Source organism: Lithobates pipiens, unplaced genomic scaffold, assembly GCF_037356315.1.
Source record: "Lithobates pipiens isolate NorthernLeopardFrog02 unplaced genomic scaffold, aLitPip1_a1.2 Scaffold_16, whole genome shotgun sequence".
NCBI classification, from domain to species: Eukaryota; Metazoa; Chordata; class Amphibia; order Anura; family Ranidae; genus Lithobates; species Lithobates pipiens.
This window is the reverse complement of record NW_027507748.1, coordinates 601,315,659-601,333,768: the sequence shown is the minus strand read 5'-3', so window position 1 is coordinate 601,333,768 and position 18,110 is coordinate 601,315,659. Positions and strand designations below refer to the sequence as shown.

Below are 18,110 nucleotides of genomic sequence, written 5' to 3'. Positions count from 1 at the left end.
CCAGTTATCGCAAACACTTGATTGCAGTTGTTCTGGCCAGGGGTGGCAAAACCAGTTATTAGGTTTAGGGGCAATTACTTTTTCACATAAAGCCAGGCAGGTTTGGACAGCTTTTTTGCCTTAATAAATGTAATCATTTAAAAAATGCATTTTGTATTTACTTGGGTTATCTTTGTGTAATAATAATATTTGTTTGATGATGTTTAAATGAGTAATTTAAGTGTGAAAAATATGCAAATATATAAAAATCAGAAAGGGGGCAAATACTTTTTCACAACATCGCATATTCTTTGTTATATTTATGTATGGTTGCTCTATATAGTACTTGTAGTCCCATGTTTACCCACAAGGGGTCGCCAAGCTATCAGCAGCCATCCTGTGTCCCCACCCATCACACTCAGGCCGTTTCCCATTTCTTTCCCCTTCTGAGGGGCGGCCTTCTTTTGGTTGGTCTGGTGTGGGAAATGCTGCTAACAGGGTGATGTTTCTGCCAGTCGTTCCACCTGGGCATTGAGTGTGTCCGCAGCTGCATAGCATGCCATGGCACTCCGCCGCATTTCAGCAGGGGGTTGCGGCTAGCTGCCCGTCACTTCACCTGGTTGATTGTGCCTGCAGAAGCACAGCGTGTGCCTTCACGCTGCCACTTTTGGGTGGGGCGTTGTGGTGATGCAAGGGGTGAGTGTGTTTGCGTCAATAGAGGTGATATGGGGAGAAAAAGGAATTCAATGGGGGGTAAAATCAACTTCTTCCCTCCTGAGCCTTAAATAGACAGCATTGATGGCTCGGCTGTCTATTTGCCTTCAACCATCACAGGACTCACCATGCATGAGCCCGCCTGTCATTTTCTGCCATTAGAGGTAAGCTGGTCAAAGTGGTTCATGCTCACACTATGAAAAGGCACCTTTTTACTACTTAACTTTATGGTCTTATACTTACTGATTTCTTATATCTTTGACCCATTTAGACCACTGAGGGATTCCCCTTCGGGTATATCCATCTAACACATGGTCAGCTAAAACAACATCTTACCTACTGGCAGCCTTAAAGTATTTCAGAGTGCTTATGTTCCCTTATATGACCATTTGTAGGTTAACTTTTATTACTATAATACTTCAATTTACTTCAGCAATAGTGCCTCACTGCTGGCTTTTCTCCTTGACAGTCTACACAACTGCTGCTTTCTGTGCTATTTTAGCAACCCCAGTGACTCATAGGTCGTTGGCTGCCCCCTGGTGGTCACTTGACAATATTTTGGGGTTTTATATGGTTTTGACTATGGCTATTCTTTCATCATGCTAAATTACACTGAAACAGGTAATGCTCACTCTATATAGAATCGGAAAAAATAAAATTGATGTTAATCCCTTACCTGCGCAAATTTTTATAGTATTTGTTTTTATTTTTGGGGCTGCTCGTTATGAGGCTAGCAGCCTTTGCTATATGAAGAATTGTGAGGAACCGTGCACCCTACTGTTTTAAAAGTATTATCAACTTAAAATGCAAAAAAGTGCAAAATCACAAAATGAGCACTAGGTTCACTAGTGGGTTAACATCGATAAATAAATGTGCAATATTTAGTGCAATACAAATGAAATAATGTGTATTGCACTAAATATTTCACGTTTATTTATCGACTTTAACCCGCCAATGAATGGCCATTTCATGATATGGTACTTTTTTTGCATTTTATGTTGATAATGCTTTTAAAACTGTAGGGTGTGCGGTCCATTGCAATTTTTACTTTATGTATAGATACAATAATATAACTTATGAACATTAACCTGTACTATTTTGGAATGTGTCTAATGATATGCTCCTTACAGATTGTAGCTTCCCACTTGGTTTATGTACTCCCCTGAAGAAGAACAAAACTAATTTTGAAAATGCATTTGACGTTCATCATCTTGAATCTATTTAACTGGTGACCTATATCTGTGGGAACCCTGTAATTTATTATGTTACATAGCATGCACAATATATGACTATCCATCACAATCTTGTGTACAATGTTTTTATTTTCCATAAACTTTCTGCTATTATTTCAGGTACTTGTATAGCGACGTCAATTTACGTAGCACTTTTACATATATATTATACATATTCATCAGTCCCTACCCTCAAGGAGCTTACAATCTAAGGTCCTCAACATTCATACATACTAGGAGCCACTTTAAACAGGATCCAATTAACTTACCAACCTGTCTTTGGCGTGTGGGAGGGAACCCATGCAGGCACAGGGAGAACATGTGTGGGTTTCCTCCGGTGGTGTTGTGGCTGGGATTTGAACCAGCATACCTTTTTATTACTAGGCAAAAGTGCTAACCATTACAACACTGTTGCCACTTAAAGTCCCATTCATGAGGGTTCTACCTTCCATATATATGTACTTAAGGGATTATTGGCAAGTGTAAGCTACTACCTAAAAAAGAGAGGGCGATTCTCTCTTGGGATGCTGTTTGAGTGGTTCAAATTTAGCTGAAATCTTAGAGCAGCGATTCTCAACCAGGGTTCCGTAGAACCCTAGGGGTTCCTTCAGCATTGGGCCATTTCTGCCTCTCGGATAAGTTCCCACCAACACCATTGATCTTTTTAGCCATCTATAAGGAGGCAATACTTCCCAATGACCACAAGTGTAAGGACCATTCTTCCTATTGACCATCACACTAATGTATCATGAGTTGTACATTTCTAATTTTTAGCAGGGGTTCCCCGAGACTGGAGAACCATTTCAAGGGTTCCTCTGTGTTGAAAAGGTTGAGAAAGGCTGTCTTAAAGCTTTGTTCCAACAGTCTTTGTTTGCTCTACCCGATTGTCCTCCAGTGGTCAAGCCGCTTCTCGACCCACCATTTATAGGTAAAATTTTTCAGGACTATGATGTTCCCTATTCCTTGGCAAGGCCCATTTCACCAGGAGTGTCAGTGTTTCAGTTAAGTCTGTAAGGCTGACTTCTGGTCTTCTTTTCACATGTTTACAATGTTCTATGAAGTAGATGCTTATGCCTTTGCAGACATCAGTTTTTTTATTTATTTTTTATTTGCCAAATGTACAAAGAGTGAGTCATTATGTACAAAAGTACATTCTCAATTATAATCATCAAAATACAGATACTATTTAGGTTTTTTTTTCAGATTGAACTGCTAGTAATCAAGGGCATGTTAGTACAGATAGCATTTTTTGTTTAAACTACAAATTACCAATTGCCTGCAATAATTGTGATACAAATTTCCCATGAGCTAATGACATGGTAAAACAAAGTACAAAATAAAAAAATAAAGATTAGAAAACAAAACCGTGAGGGTGGATACCTCCATGACCAGTTGTGCTGTGCACTGCTGTCTCCCCAACCCCTGATACATGCCCAGTAACATCTTACAGTATATGTTACTTAAGTGGAATATAGAGATTCCAATGTAGATATCACATGGTGTAGTTTCCTTTGAGTTTATCCATTTTCCCCAATTTTATTACATTTTTCTTGCTACCTCTTGCTTCATAAGTCATTCTGTACAATGTAATATTTGCATTAACCAGTCCTTTCCAAGCAGACAAAATAAAATCTCTCTTTATCCAGTTAAGGACAATCAGCTTTCTGACACAGAAATACAATAATCTCAAGAACTGTCTTGTATTGTTATTCATTTCCTCGTCTTCTATTACACCCAGGAGGCCCAAAAGTGGGCTACATATGTTCGGAAGGTCAAATGTATCTGCGATAATGTGGGACACTTGTGACCACATGGATCTTATTACACTCCCACACCATGTGCATAAAAGGTACCATCTGCCACCTGGCACTTGTGACAAATAGGGTCATCTCTTCTGCCCATCTTATATAATCTGTGTGGGGTATAATACATTTGGTGAAGGTATCTTAACTGAATAAGTTTGTCCCTAGCAGAGATGATCGTGGGGACGTAGGAGGTTAAAACTTCCTCCCATTGAGCCTTAGTCAGCTCCGGAACCATTTCAGTCCATCCGACTCCTTTTTTCCTCTCTCGGCTGTTTTGTTTACCCATGAGTACCGCATAGTAGGTAGATATTGTGTGGTCTGACTCTGCGAGCATTGTTTCTATTTTTGCGTTTACTAAAAGCACTGGCCCAGTTCCAAATTGAGCATGATCTGCATATTTCAGTCTGATATACTGAAATGCCCATGAATCGGGGAAATCCAATTCTCTCTTCAGTTGTGCAAATGTTTTTAGATCACCATTGTCAAAAAGTTGATGCAGATGGGTAAGGCCAAATTTGACTCATCTATGCCTATCTTCCAGATGAAAAAAATCTTTTAAACAAAGATTAAACCACAGTGGGGCGTTTGGCGATAGATGGGAGGGTGTGTCTTGTATGCGCTTTATACAAGTCTCAAGTACCCATTTAGCTGATTTAAGCATAGTCATGCCACTCTGTTGGTACTTCCCTTCTAAAAAAGAAATTTAAAAGTGTCTCATAGGAAATAGCCGCAGCCGCCCCCACCACAGTAGCAGCGTTGTTCAGCTGTGGGAACATACGCCAGTGGGCCTGAACTAGCTGTGATGCCAAGTAGTACATGTGAAGATCAGGAATGGCTAGGCCCCCCTCCCCATCGGTAGTTGCAAAATGGTCAGCGACACTCAAGCTGCCTTGTCACCCCAAAAAAGGAGGTTAACAAGTAGTCGATATATCTGAATGTCTTTTTAGGGATGTACAATGGGGCATTAGAGAGTATGTATAAAAACTTTGGGAAAAAAAATATTTTAAACAGATTAGCTCTGCCTAACAGTGTGAGCGGGAGATCTTTCCATTTTTGTAGTCTCTGAAAGCTCTAATTACCGACCACAGATTCACCTCAGTGAATGATTCAACAGGTAACTCGATATATATTCCAAAATACTTTAATTGGGTAGTAACCATCAAAGGGCATTGAGAGGGAGGTACTAAATTTGGCTGCGGATCTAGGGGAAAACGCTGTTTTGGACCAATTCGGAATCCAGAAAAGTCTCTGAATTCCTGGATCAGTTTGAATGCATTGGACAATGATAGGTCTGAGTCCCCCAAATATAGCAGCATATAGTCCACATTCAATGAAACGCATTCCTCCAGATACCCAACCAAGAATGTCTTGATATCATCTTGACTGCTAAGTTTAGCTGCAAGTGGCTCTATGGCCAGAGCAAATAAAATCGGAGACAGGGGGCATATGCCTGTCTCGTCCATCTACCGCTCTTAAAAGGTGTCTGATATATGCCCATTTACGCCAATACATGCTTGGGGGTCATTGTACAGTAGTTTAACCCAGTTTACAAATCTTGGACCGAAGCCTAATTTATCGAGTAGGGAGAACAAGTGGTTCCATTCAACAGACTCCAATGCTTTTTTTGTATCGAGTGATGCCACTACTCGGTTACCTGTATTTATATGGGAGATTTGCATATTCACATAGAGCCTTCTAAGGTTAATTTGGGTACAACGGCCTGGGATAAAACCCGTTTGATCGGAATTGATCAATTTAAGGATCACCGAATGCAATCTACTGGCCGAAATTTTGGCCAACATTTTGCCACTGGTATTGATCAGGGAGATTGGTCTGTATGATTCACATTCTTGTGGGTCCTTATCGGGTTTTGGGATCACAACAATCAGGGCTTCACGCATGGATCCTGGTAATATACCCTCAATGCAGCCACAAAAACATTTTGAAGGCGTGGGACTAAGCTCTCTTTATGTATCTGATACCATTCCGCCGGAAAACCGCCCAGTCCAGGTGACTTACCTGGTCTAAAGGAGGAAACGCATCAGCTATTTCTTCTGATGTAATAAATTGTTCCAATGTGGCACTATCGTCCAGAGTCAGACCCTCCAAGTAGGAGGAAAGTTCTTGGTCAGTACAACTGGATTAGGATTGATAGAGGTTATGATAAAAGTCTAAAAATGTGTTCAGAATGTCTTGCGTGTCACTCACCAAGTCACCGCCTGGGAGTCTAAGGTGCATTACAGATGTTGGAGCATACATAGGTCTGGCTAAAAAAAAGCTAGTAAGCGGCGCTTTTGTCCCCGAATTCAAAAATAGATATGGTTTGCCGTAAATGTTTCCTCGTAGTCTGATCCATCAGAAGCAATCTAAGCTGCCTCGTCAGGTCCTGCCAAAACTTATAAGTGTCAGGGGACGGGTCCTGTATGTATTTCTGTTCAACAACCGCTACATCACGTTCCACCTTTTTCATATCAGTGCTCGGGGCATTCGATAGGTCTCTCGTCTCTTTGGTAAATACTCCTCTCATGGTGGCATTAAAAGCTTCCCATTGTGTGGGTATTGTGGTCTCAGCGCCATTCTCCCTCCAGTAATCACTAATAGTCGAACTTATATTTCAGGGTCACGCATTACTCCTGTAGCCACTGTGTTTTCAGACGCCATTGTCGTCTCCCAGTGTGCACGTTTAAGTCCAACATGACTTCCCTAGGAGAATGGTCTGACATAGCTCTAGGAAGATACCTGACCCCCGATATAATTGGGAGACCATCTATTCAGGACAAAAGAATATCAATCCTAGTTAGCTTCTTATGAGTCTGAGTGGCACGAGTATGCTCTGACTCCTGGATTATTGAGGGCATAACTGTCCAACCAGGACAAGATAGTATGGCGTGTGCCAGACACACAGCTGTGCCTGTCGAGATTCCAATCTGACACCACGTTAAATCCCCAAGCAACATCAGTGGGCCCTGTACCATCAGCACAGCTTCATTTAGAATGCTTTCTAATATTTGGAAGGAGAATGGCGGTGGAACATACACACATACCAAAGTAAAACACACGTTAAACATTTGACATACTAAGATAGCATATCTACCATTAGGGTCTGATTTGACCTGTAGAATATGTGCCGCTGCTTTTTTAGTAACCAATATGGGCAACCCCCGAGAATACGTTGAGTATTCGGCATGTATGACCCTCAATGTTAGCCTTTTTTTGTGCCATAACCTTAGAGACTTGGAGATATGTCTCCTGAAGCAAGATTATATGCGGTTTTTAAACGCTGTATAAAGTCAAAAACAAGGGATCTTTTTACCTTTGAGTTCATTCCACGATAGTATACTTATCTTACTCGCCATGCTCCCACCCTGCACACAGCTCCAACTTGCTGTGTGCCCATATCCCATAACTATAGCGACCTCAGGGGTTTATCGGTCATGGTCAACTAAAGAAAAAAAAAAAAAAAAAAAGTAGTTATCTTCTCCCTTTTTCCCCTTCTGCCACCCTTCCGTACAAGACAAATTTCCCGAAAGGATATAGTCTAGGTGATGTACAGTTCAGGGAACAGTCTGGAGAATGCATCTCCCCCCCAGAGAAAAAAGTTAATCTTACAGGAACGTAGGAAAAAAGCTGGTTCAATCAACAAATAGAACCATACAGGACTAGTCTCTTTATAACTGTAGTGTCAAAACAGAAATGGGTACTCTTCGGCCTCCATGCTAACCAGCAGGAGTAGATTTGAGGGCCTGTAGATGATTGGGTCAGATGGTATGTGTCATTCTGTCAGCCTCCAGCTTCAGGGCTACGGCACTCTCTAGCATCCAGCCAGCGTGAAGCTTCAATAGGGGAATTAAAGAAGGAGAGTTTACCCTTGTCCACCACTCTCAGTTTTGCAGCAACATACTATAAGCCAGTTGCAGATCTCTAAGCCTCTTCTTAACATGCAGAAAGCTGGCTCTTTGCTTTTGCGAAGCTGCTGTGAAGTCAGGGTATATAGAAATTTGATTTCCATCATAGCGCAAGTCTCCTATTTTGTGGGCCCCACGTAGGATGCGTTCACGGTCTCTAAAGTGCACAATACGGTCTATCATTGGGCGTGGGTGAGAGCCAGGAGGGGGAGGTTTTGTTGGTACCCTGTGAGCCCTATGTTGAACAAGCGTGAAAAAGTAGTTTCTGCCATATTGTCTTTAAGCCACAGTTCAAGGAAATCTTCAGGTTGTTTGCCCTCGGCTTTCTCAGGGAAACCTACAAGGAGATATGGTTCCTTCATGTCTCCAAGCTTATCTGTGTGAGCATTTACTTCATAGTGAATATTCTGCTCCAGAGGGCAGACTACATCTTCCAGGTCATGGATTTTCTATTCAGCTTCAGTAGCCCTTTCTCTAATGTTCTGCACATCACTCTTTTAAAAAAGACATTTCAGTCTTTATTCCGCCAATGTGGCCTGACAAGTGTATATGGCCTCCATAATCTGTTTCAGTGAGGGCTCCCCCTCCCCCGCTGCTGGCGCCATGTCCCCCATGTCTTTCCTCGGTAGCCTGTCTAGGGAAAGTCCCCTTCTCAGTTCCTTAGTTCTAGGGGGCAGTGGGCTTACCTTGCCAGAGTGAGAGGACGACTGACCAGCTCCGCTGTGTATTGCTGGGGCCTTGTTCATCTGCCTCATGGCCGCCGCCATCTTGAGATCCCCAGACATATTGAAAGATCCGCTCCGCATGAGATTCCAGGGGCGTTCGCCCGTATTTGACAATACCACTATAATCTGCCTGGTCCTGGCAGTGTAATGGAGGCTTTGGTGTGGAGGAGTGGTGTCTGATACCCAGGATGGCCAAAGGATTAGTCTTCCTGAACGAAGCTTCGGTTTAGCGATGTTCACATGCCGGCTGCTAGCTCCGCCCCCCCCCCCACATCATTTTTTAACGTAAGGTCTTGCAGGTAGCTTTGTAGTGAGGTTTTTCCCTTATTCTGTGTTGGGCTTGTTGCTGTTGCCCAGCCCTCATATTCAGTGCTGTGGAATGTCTCAAGTGTTCATAAATATAAAGTACAGTTTCTTGTGATGTATGATTAAGAAATTTGGATTTATGGCTTACCTATAAAATGCTTTGATTGGGGACATCACAAAACACAGAGATTTCACCTGTTTGTCTGTTTTTCAATGCTCTCTACAAAACTAAGGCTCAGTGCTGAGCTGGGAGGAGTTATGGCTTGGAAGGGATATCCTGCTTTTTTGGCCAGTGCTCATTAACCTGAAGATGGCAGCATAACTCAAGTAGTCATGAATATGATGTACACTATTCTTGTGATGCACTACAAGAAAATATAAACCAAAAATCTTTGGTAGAAGACAGACAGACATGCATCTTTATTTTTCGTCTAACAAAATAAAACAAAAACATTCTGGAAGTTTAAGGTGAAGGCGCTTCCCTCTTGGGATGGTGTTTGAGCGGCTCAAATTTAGCTGAAATCTACAGTCTTGTTTCAACAATCCTTATTTGTTCTGAGGGTCCTCCAAAGGCCAGCCTGCTTCTCGACCCACTAGATATGAGAAAGCATGCAAATTCCCCAGCGAGAAGAACTAGTAGGATACAGAAGCCTTACTTTATTCATTACATGATGTAACAAGCTACCCTTAACACTTACTATGAGCAACTTAGAGTCTTATACGTACAATTGTGGTTCCTCTCACACAGCCTTTTGGAATACAGTAGGCATACTGCTCCAAGATAGCGGACACTGAAGCTTTTCCACAATACAAGTAGATAGAAGCACTGCTTCTAGGAAATTCCGGTGGTTCCTAAGGTAAATATAACATCCGTTATGGCAAGAATTATTACAGTTCTAAATTTCTAAACATTTTAGTGAACCTCTTTCTATGTGTCGGTCTCTCTCTCCAATTTACACACACACACACACACACACATATATATTATATTATCACAAGTATTGGGACGCCTGCCTCTACATGCACATTAACTTGAATGGTGTCTTAGTCCATAAGGTTCAATATTGAGTTGGCCCACCCTTTGCAGCTGTAACAGCTTCAACTCTTCTGGGAAGGCTGTCCACAAGGTTTAGGAGTGTGTGTATGGGAAAGTTTGACCATTCTTAACCACTTAAGGACCGCCTCACGCTGATATATGTCGGCAGAATGGCACAGCTGGGCAAAATCACGGCGGCACGCTCTCGACACTGTCCTGTGCTTCGTGACCGTGGGACCAGCGAACCTGATGGCTGCTGGTGTCCTGCGATCGGGTCACAGAGCTGAACAAACCTCTCCCCGTGCTTCCCTGTGTGGCTGTCACTGATCTTCTCTTCCCTTTCATCGGGAAGGACGATCAGTGACGTCACAAACCAGGCCACGCCCCCTACAATAAAAAATACACATCACGTCATAGATAACTCCTACACTGCCCCCTAGTGGTCAACTCCTTCACTGCCAGTGCCATTTACAGAGGAATCAGTGCATTTAAATAGCAGTGATTGCTGTATAAATGACAATGGTCCCAAAAATGTGTAAAAAATGTCCGATGTGTCCTCCATAATGTCAGTCACAATAAAAATCGCTGATCGCCGCCATTACTAGTAAAAACTATAACTTTTGCGCAAACCAATCAATCGCAATTTTTTTCCCCACAAATATGTAGAAGAATACATATCGGCCTTAACTGAAACTAAATTTTTTTTTAATATATATATTTTTGGGGATATTATAGCAAAAAGTAAAAAATATGGATTTTTTTTTCAAAATTGTTGCTCTATTTTTGTTTATAGCACAAAAAATAAAAACCGGAGAGGTGATCAAATACCACCAAAAGAAATCTCTATTTGTGGGAAAAAAAGGACGCCAATTTTGTTTGGAAGCCATGTCGCATGACCGCGCAATTGTCAGTTAAAGCGACGCAGTGCCGAATCGCAAAAAGGGGCCTGATCCTTTGGCTGCAAATTGGTCCGGGGATTAAGTGGTTAAAGAAAAGCATTTGTGAGGTCAGGCAGGGATGTGGACAATAGGGCCTGGCTCGCAGTCTCTGATCTTATTCATCACCAAGGTGTTCTATCAGGTTGAGGTCAGGACTCTGTGCAGGCCAGTCAAGTTCCTCAACCCAAACTCGCCTATCCATGTCTTTATGGATCTTTTTGTGCACTGGTGTGCAGTCAAGTAGGAACAGGAAGGGTCATCCCCAAACTATTCCCATAAAGTTGAAAGCATGAAATTGTCCAAAATGTCTTGGTATGCTGACACCTTAAGGGTTCCCTTCCCTGGAACTAAGGGACCAAGCACAACTCCTGAAAAACACCACCACACCATAATCCCCCCTTTATCAAATGATTTAGACCAGTGCACAAAGTAAGGTCCATAAAGACATGGATGAGCGAGCTTGTGGTAGAGGAAATTGAATGGCCTGAACAAAATCCTGACCTCAACCCAACAAAACACCTTTGGGATGAATTAGAGCAGAGACTGCAAGCCAAGCCGCCTCATCAAACATCAGAGAGCATTGGGAACATGGCCTCCGAAGCCCGGGAAGGCATGCTGCCCTTGCCCAAACCTAAAATGGCCGCCAGCAGCTCCATGAGGTACAGAAACAAAGCGATGGCAGAGAACACAGTGCCGCACCAAACAGCAGCAGAACCTCACAGGCACCTTCCAGGGGCATAACACACAGGACCCAGGAAACCACTAGAGCCAGCCCCCCCCCCCCCATCCCAGGTGAGAGCCCACCAGATAACCCCTGAATATGCACACATACACCGCTCAGCAGCCACATGCAGCACCCCCCAGTGGAGGGGGGGGGGATAGGGACAGGGAGAGAAGAGAGGGAGGTGAGGGAAAACCCCTGAATTGACCTCCCAGGGAATGCCCAGCTGCTCAGCCCCACCGAGGCAGGGAGAGCTGTACTTACCAGTCCTGAAGAGCTGAGAGACATTCCATTGCAGAACCACTCACTGATCAGTACAGGATGGCTGCTGGCCTCGCCAATATGTGGGCCCCGGAGCATAAAAGCTCACGACCACCTCTGGAGCTGAGGTTCCATCGTGGCTTGTCAAGCACGTAGCTGCAGCCTGCACACACTCGATGGCCGGACTAGGGAGACTACAAGGATAAGGGTATCCAGCCTGTCGCCCAGCCGGCTATTGATAGCAGATCACAGGACCATCATCTTGCGCAAAAAGACAAGCTTCTGCATAAAAAAAGCACGGACTGATGGGCCTGCATGGTTCCTAGGTCCTTCTCCTTCACTAAGCAAAATAAAACTGATGACTGCATGGCAGGGTGGAGGGTTGTAGCCCAAGGGACCGCCCACCTGGGCGGAACCAATTTCTGTGTGTTGTGTTACAACTAATGCCTAGTATTCTCCTAGTGATAAGGCTAACAACCCAATGGCTAAGAGAGGAGCTGTGCCAGTCGGTGAATATAAGAGAAACAAGTTTTTAGTCCAAGCAAAACATGATTTAGTACTTGGTGGGGAAATCCTTGTTGGCAAGTACAGATATAAGAAGTTTCTTGTAGTTGGTTACCAGGTTTGCACACATCTCAGGAGGAATTTTGGTACACTCTTTACAGATCTTCTCGAAATTCTTAAAGTGAAGTTCTAGCCATTTCTGCGTTTAAATAAGTGTATCTGCTGACTTTTAATAAACCCACACTCACCTTTCCTAGGATCCAGTGAAAGGGCCACCGAAGCATCGATTCTCTCCCCCACCCTGGCATCTATAGTGTGGGCACCTGGCTGTGACAGCTTGCGGCTTCACACCGTACGTCCTGAATGGCCGAGCAATCTTCTTGGGACCAGAACATTGCAGGGAGGGAGGGGGAGAGGAGATCTTCCACTTTAGTCACATAGGCGGCGCAAGAGGAAGATGAGTACCTGTCAAAACTAGCCCCCCCCCCCCCAATAAAATGACATGCCAAATGTGGCATGTCAGGAGGTCAAAAGTCCTTAAGTTCCACTTTTGGGTGGAACTGCGCTTTAAGGTTTCTTGGCTGTCGGTTGGCAACTCGAAGTTTCAGCTAACTCCATACATTTTTTATAGGATTGAGGCCTGGAGACTGGCTAGGCCACTCCATGACCTTAATGTGTGTAACGGATGACATTTTGGACAAAGTGTCATTCATGTGTAAATTAATTTTTTGCCTCAGAATGGTAATGGATTCTGAGGGTTAATTATGTAGGTTAACTTTGACATCAGTTTGGCTGGGCTGTGTGAGTTCTGCCTGGTCATGTGTACAGTGAGGTGCACCTGACAGGCCAGAACCAGGCCTGGTTGGACGTTTTGGGTATCAGCTTCCTCTGAGCCAATCAATCAATGGGTGTGCCGGGCCCCGCTGAGGAGTGGTACTTAAGATGTTTAGGTCACGTGTTACGGGTGGTTCGTTTGTGAGGCCCTAGAGATCTGTTCCTGTTTTCTGGACCGGGATAGCCCCGCGAGGGGTCACGGTTGTCGCTCCGCAACATGCTTCGGATGACTTCCGAGTTGCGGAACAGGCTGGTCCGAGGCGCAGTAACTGAGGGAGGATTCAAGGCGTCCGGGTGTGCTCTCTGCTTGGAGGGGCACCGTAACTTGTGCAGGTGACCGGGGGAGGACTCTTAGGAGGAGGGCCAACAAGTGGCATCCTGAGAAGTGCCTGGTTGCTGAGTTGTGAAGTACACTGACAAATTCACGCTTTTTCCAGTACTACCAAGACAGAGAATGTTCCAGGTACTGAGGAAAATTTTTCCTGTTCACTTTCAGTTACAACTTATTCAAGGTCAGAGATTTCACAAGTTCTGAGTCAAAGCGCTGATTGCCATAATCTCTGGCTAGAGATTTGTTCAGCCTTAAAGTGCCCAGCTGCGAGTGGCTACTCTCTGGGTGGTACTAGAGACTTTGTTATATCTGCAGTTCAAGGTGCCCGAGTTCTTCACCCTTTCCCTCTGTTCCCATACGAGACTATGTTGTTGGATGTTACCCCTGCAAATAAAAAACCTTTCAAAGGGACTTTATTGGTTTCAGCGTCCAAAGTTGTTGGGTATCAACCCTGGGAACCCTTAGACATGGAAGAACAAGCCAAGCGGAGGTAACCGGTAAGCCCAAAAAGTTAAGGCCGCCCTGCAAAGGGGTATGGCCGCTACATGTGCTTCTCCTTGAGCCACTCTTGTTGCCTTGGATGTATGTTTGGGGTCTTTTGTCATGCTGGAAGACCCATCTTCAGTGTTCTAGGTAAGGGAAGAAGGTGCTCATCCAAGATTTTACAATACATGGCCCCGTCTATTGGCCCCTCAATGTGGCAAAGTCAGGCTATACCTTTAGAAGAGAAACAGCTCCAAAAGCATAATGCTTCCACCTCTATGCTTAACTGTAGGGATGGTGTTCTTAGGGTCACAGTCAGCATTTTTCTTAACAAAAACACGAGGAGTCGAGTTAATGCTAAGGAGCTCAATTCTGGTCTCTCATCTGACCACAGCATTTTCTCCCAATCCTTCTCTGAATCATTTAGATGTTCATGGGCAAACGTCAGACAGGCCTGTACATGTCCTTTCCTGAAGAGTGGGACCTTGCGGGTGCTGCAGGATTTCAATCCATGGTGGCGTATTATGTTACCAATAGTTTGTGGTCCCAACTTCTTTGAAATCATTCACAAGCTACTCCCGTGTAATTGAGGGGCTAATCCCTCACTTTTCTCATGATCATTCTTTCCCCATGAGGTGAAATCTCGCATGGAGCGCCAGACCGAGGGCGATTAATTGTTATTTTGTATTTCTTCCATTTGCGACTAATCACACCAAGCTTCTTGCTTAAGCTCTTGTAGTTCATCCCAGCCTTGTGCAGGTCTACAATCTTGTCCCTGACATCCCTTGACAGCTCTTTTGGTCTTGTCCATGATGGTGAGGTTTGAATGGAGAAAGTTTCTGTGAACAGATGTCTTTTTTACACATAACCAGTTGCCGTTAGGAGCACATTCTTAAATTGACAGGATTAATCTGTGTACTGCATGAGCACATACTGTTAGCCAGTCTGCGGGAACCAGAATTAATGCTGGATGGTAGGGGATCAAATGCTTATTTTAATCGCTGAACTGCAACTCAATTTATAGCATTTGTATCATGTTTTTTTCTTTTCCTGGATTTTTTGTTGATATTCTGTCTCTAGCATTTAAAATACACCTATGATAAGAATATGAGAGCAAGAGATGCGCGCGCACACACAGACATATATATGTACATATATACACACACTGCTCATCCACAATATTATGACCACTAAGGCCGCGTACACACGCGCGGACTGTTTGCCCAACCTTGTTCGTCAAACAGTTTCGGCAAACAGTCCGCTCAAAATTTGCATGAGCGGACTTGCCCACACACGAGCGGACTGTTTCAGCGAACTGTTTGCCAAACAGTTCGCTCAACTTTTGAAATGAACGGACTCGCCCACGTAAGGAGGAGGCAAATCCGCCCATTTCGAGCGCGTGTACAGGTAGGCGGGGCCCGCGAAGGAGACGTCGCGGGCTCCGCCGCCTGGAATGGGCTTAAAGGGGAACCCCAACGCCGAAAAAAATCGGCGTGGGGGTCCCCCCAAAGTCCACACCAGACACTTGTCCGAGCACGCTACCCGGCCGGCCAGGAAAGGGGGGCGAGCGAGCGCGCCCCCCCTCCTGAGCCGTACCAGGCCGCGTGCCCTCAACATGGGGGGTGCCTTAGGGAAGGGGGGGCCGCGCGGCCCCCCCACCCCAAAGCACCTTGTCCCCATGTTGATGAGGACAAGGGCCTCTTCCCGACAACCCTGGCCGTTGGTTGTCGGGGTCTGCGGGCGGGGGGCTTATCGGAATCCGGGAGCCCCCTTTAATAAGGGGGCCCCCGGATACCGGCCCCCCACCCTATGTGAATGAGTATGGGGTACAATGTACCCCTACCCATTCACCTGTGAAATAAAGTACAAAAAAAAACACAACACAGGGAAAAAATATTTTATTGCACAGCTCCGGGGGTCTTCCGTCTTCGGGGGTCTTCTCGCCGGACTCCTCCGCTATCTGTGTGTAGCTCTTTTGCTAGCGGAGGAGTCCGGCTTTCTTCCTCCCCGCCGCCGGCCTCTTCTCCCGACTTCGGGGGTCTTGTCCCCCTCTTCGGTTCTTCTGCCGGGCCACCGCGCCTTCTTGTAGCTCTTTTGCAGGCGGTGGCCCGGTCTTCTGTCGCCGCTGCCTTCCGTTCTTCTGTCGCCGCCTTCGGTTCTTCTGCCGGGCCACCGCGCCTTCTTGTAGCTCTTTTACAGGCGGTGGCCCGGTCTTCTGTCGCCGCTGTCGTCGCCGCCGCCGCCTTCCGTTCTTCTTCTTCTTCTCCTGGAGATGTTGACTCGACGAGCTCTCCGGCCGGAATGCCAGGGACACGCTCCGCTGCCACTTATATAGTGACAATGGGGCGGTGTCACATGGTATATGTCACATGGGTTGGTCACATGGGTTGATGTCACATGGGGACTATGACATCGTAAGGGGGCGGGGTCACCATGTGACCAACCCATGTGACATATACCATGTGACACCGCCCCATTGTCACTATATAAGTGGCAGCGGAGCGTGTCCCTGGCATTCTGGCCGGAGAGCTCGTCGAGTCAACATCTCCAGGAGAAGAAGAAGAACAAGAAGAAGAACGGAAGGCGGCGGCGGCGACAACAGCGGCGACAGAAGACCGGGCCACTGCCTGTAAAAGAGCTACAAGAAGGCGCGGTGGCCCGGCAGAAGAACCGAAGAGGGGGACAAGACCCCCGAAGTCGGGAGAAGAGGCCGGCGGCGGGGAGGAAGAAAGCCGGACTCCTCCGCTAGCAAAAGAGCTACACACAGATAGCGGAGGAGTCCGGCGAGAAGACCCCCGAAGACGGAAGACCCCCGGAGCTGTGCAATAAAATATTTTTTCCCTGTGTTGTGTTTTTTTTTGTACTTTATTTCACAGGTGAATGGGTAGGGGTACATTGTACCCCATACTCATTCACATAGGGTGGGGGGCCGGTATCCGGGGGCCCCCTTCTTAAAGGGGGCTCCCGGATTCCGATAAGCCCCCCGCCCGCAGACCCCGACAACCAACGGCCAGGGTTGTCGGGAAGAGGCCCTTGTCCTCATCAACATGGGGACAAGGTGCTTTGGGATGGGGGGGGCCGCGCTGCCCCCCCTTCCCCGAAGCACCCCCCATGTTGAGGGCACGCGGCCTGGTACGGCTCAGGAGGGGGGGCGCGCTCGCTCGCCCCCCTTTCCTGGCCGGCCGGGTAGCGTGCTCGGACAAGTGTCTGGTGTGGACTTTGGGGGGACCCCCACGCCGATTTTTTTCGGCGTTGGGGTTCCCCTTTAAGCCCATTCCAGGCGGCGGAGCCCGCAACGTCTCCTTCGCGGGCCCCGCCTACCTGTACACGCGCTCGAAATGGGCGGACTTTCCGAGCGGGAACAGTTTGCTCATTTCGAAAGTAGCCTACACACGGGCGGACTGTTCGCTCAAACACAGTTTCAGCGGACAGTTTTTCGGAATTTCCGAAAGACTTTGTCCGTCCAACTGTCCGCTGAAACTGTCCGCTGAAAGCCCACACACGGGCGGACTGTCCGCCCAAACACTGTTCAGCGGACAAGGTTGGGCGAACAGTCCGCCCGTGTGTACGCGGCCTGATAGGTAAAATTAATAACATTGATTACCTCGCCTTACAATTGCATCTGTAAGGAGGTGTGATAAATTGGGCAACATGTGAACATGGTGTCCCTGAAGTTGATGAATTGAAACCAGAAAATATTTCCAAGCTTAAGGTTTGAGTGAATTTGACAAGGGCTAAATTGTATTGGCTAATAGGCACCTTTCACACTGAGGCGCTTCTAAACGGCCAGTAAAACACTGGTGCTTTTTAAGAGCTTTTTCAGGCGCTTTTGAAGAGCTTTCCAATAATTTCAATGAAGGGGTTTTTTTTCACTGCCCTGCCAGCGCACTGCCTCACTGTGAAAACATTAATTGATTTTAATGGAATGGTTTTCGTGAGCTTTTCAGGTGTTTTTTTTTGGCGTGAAAGCGCCTCATTGTGAAAAGGGTCTAAAGGATTGGGTCAGAGCAACTCCAAAACTGCAGTTCTTGTGGGACTTTCCGCAGTCTGCAGTAATGAAAACCTACCAAAAGTGATCTAAGAAAGGTGACCCGTCAACAGGGTCATAGATGGCCGATGCATAGTTCTATCAAACAGAAAAGCTATTGTAGCTCAAATTTGCTGAAAATTTAAAAGAGGTTGTAAAGTCACAACACAATTACTTGCATCATCTCTGTTTTTGTTAGAAATAAACTGTAGTGTGTTTCTTTTAAATTATAATCCTAAATACCTTTTTTTTCACAGCTCCTCTGTGCAGTCACATGATCTCCCGCTGCTCTGCTTCCTCCATCTAAGA

At 45.7% G+C, this 18,110-nt stretch overlaps 1 protein-coding gene across 3 annotated transcripts in view; it reads right to left on the bottom strand.

Annotated features, from left to right (window-relative positions):
* The window catches only part of RNF17 (ring finger protein 17), an 881,806-nt gene that overhangs the window by 175,613 nt on the left and 688,083 nt on the right, over positions 1-18,110 (bottom strand). For all 3 annotated transcript variants that reach the window (XM_077483977.1, XM_077483979.1, XM_077483978.1), the window contains exon 31: positions 9,393-9,518. In XM_077483977.1, coding sequence (XP_077340103.1) covers positions 9,393-9,518 — 126 coding nt within the window. The remainder of the gene's footprint in view (positions 1-9,392; positions 9,519-18,110) is intronic.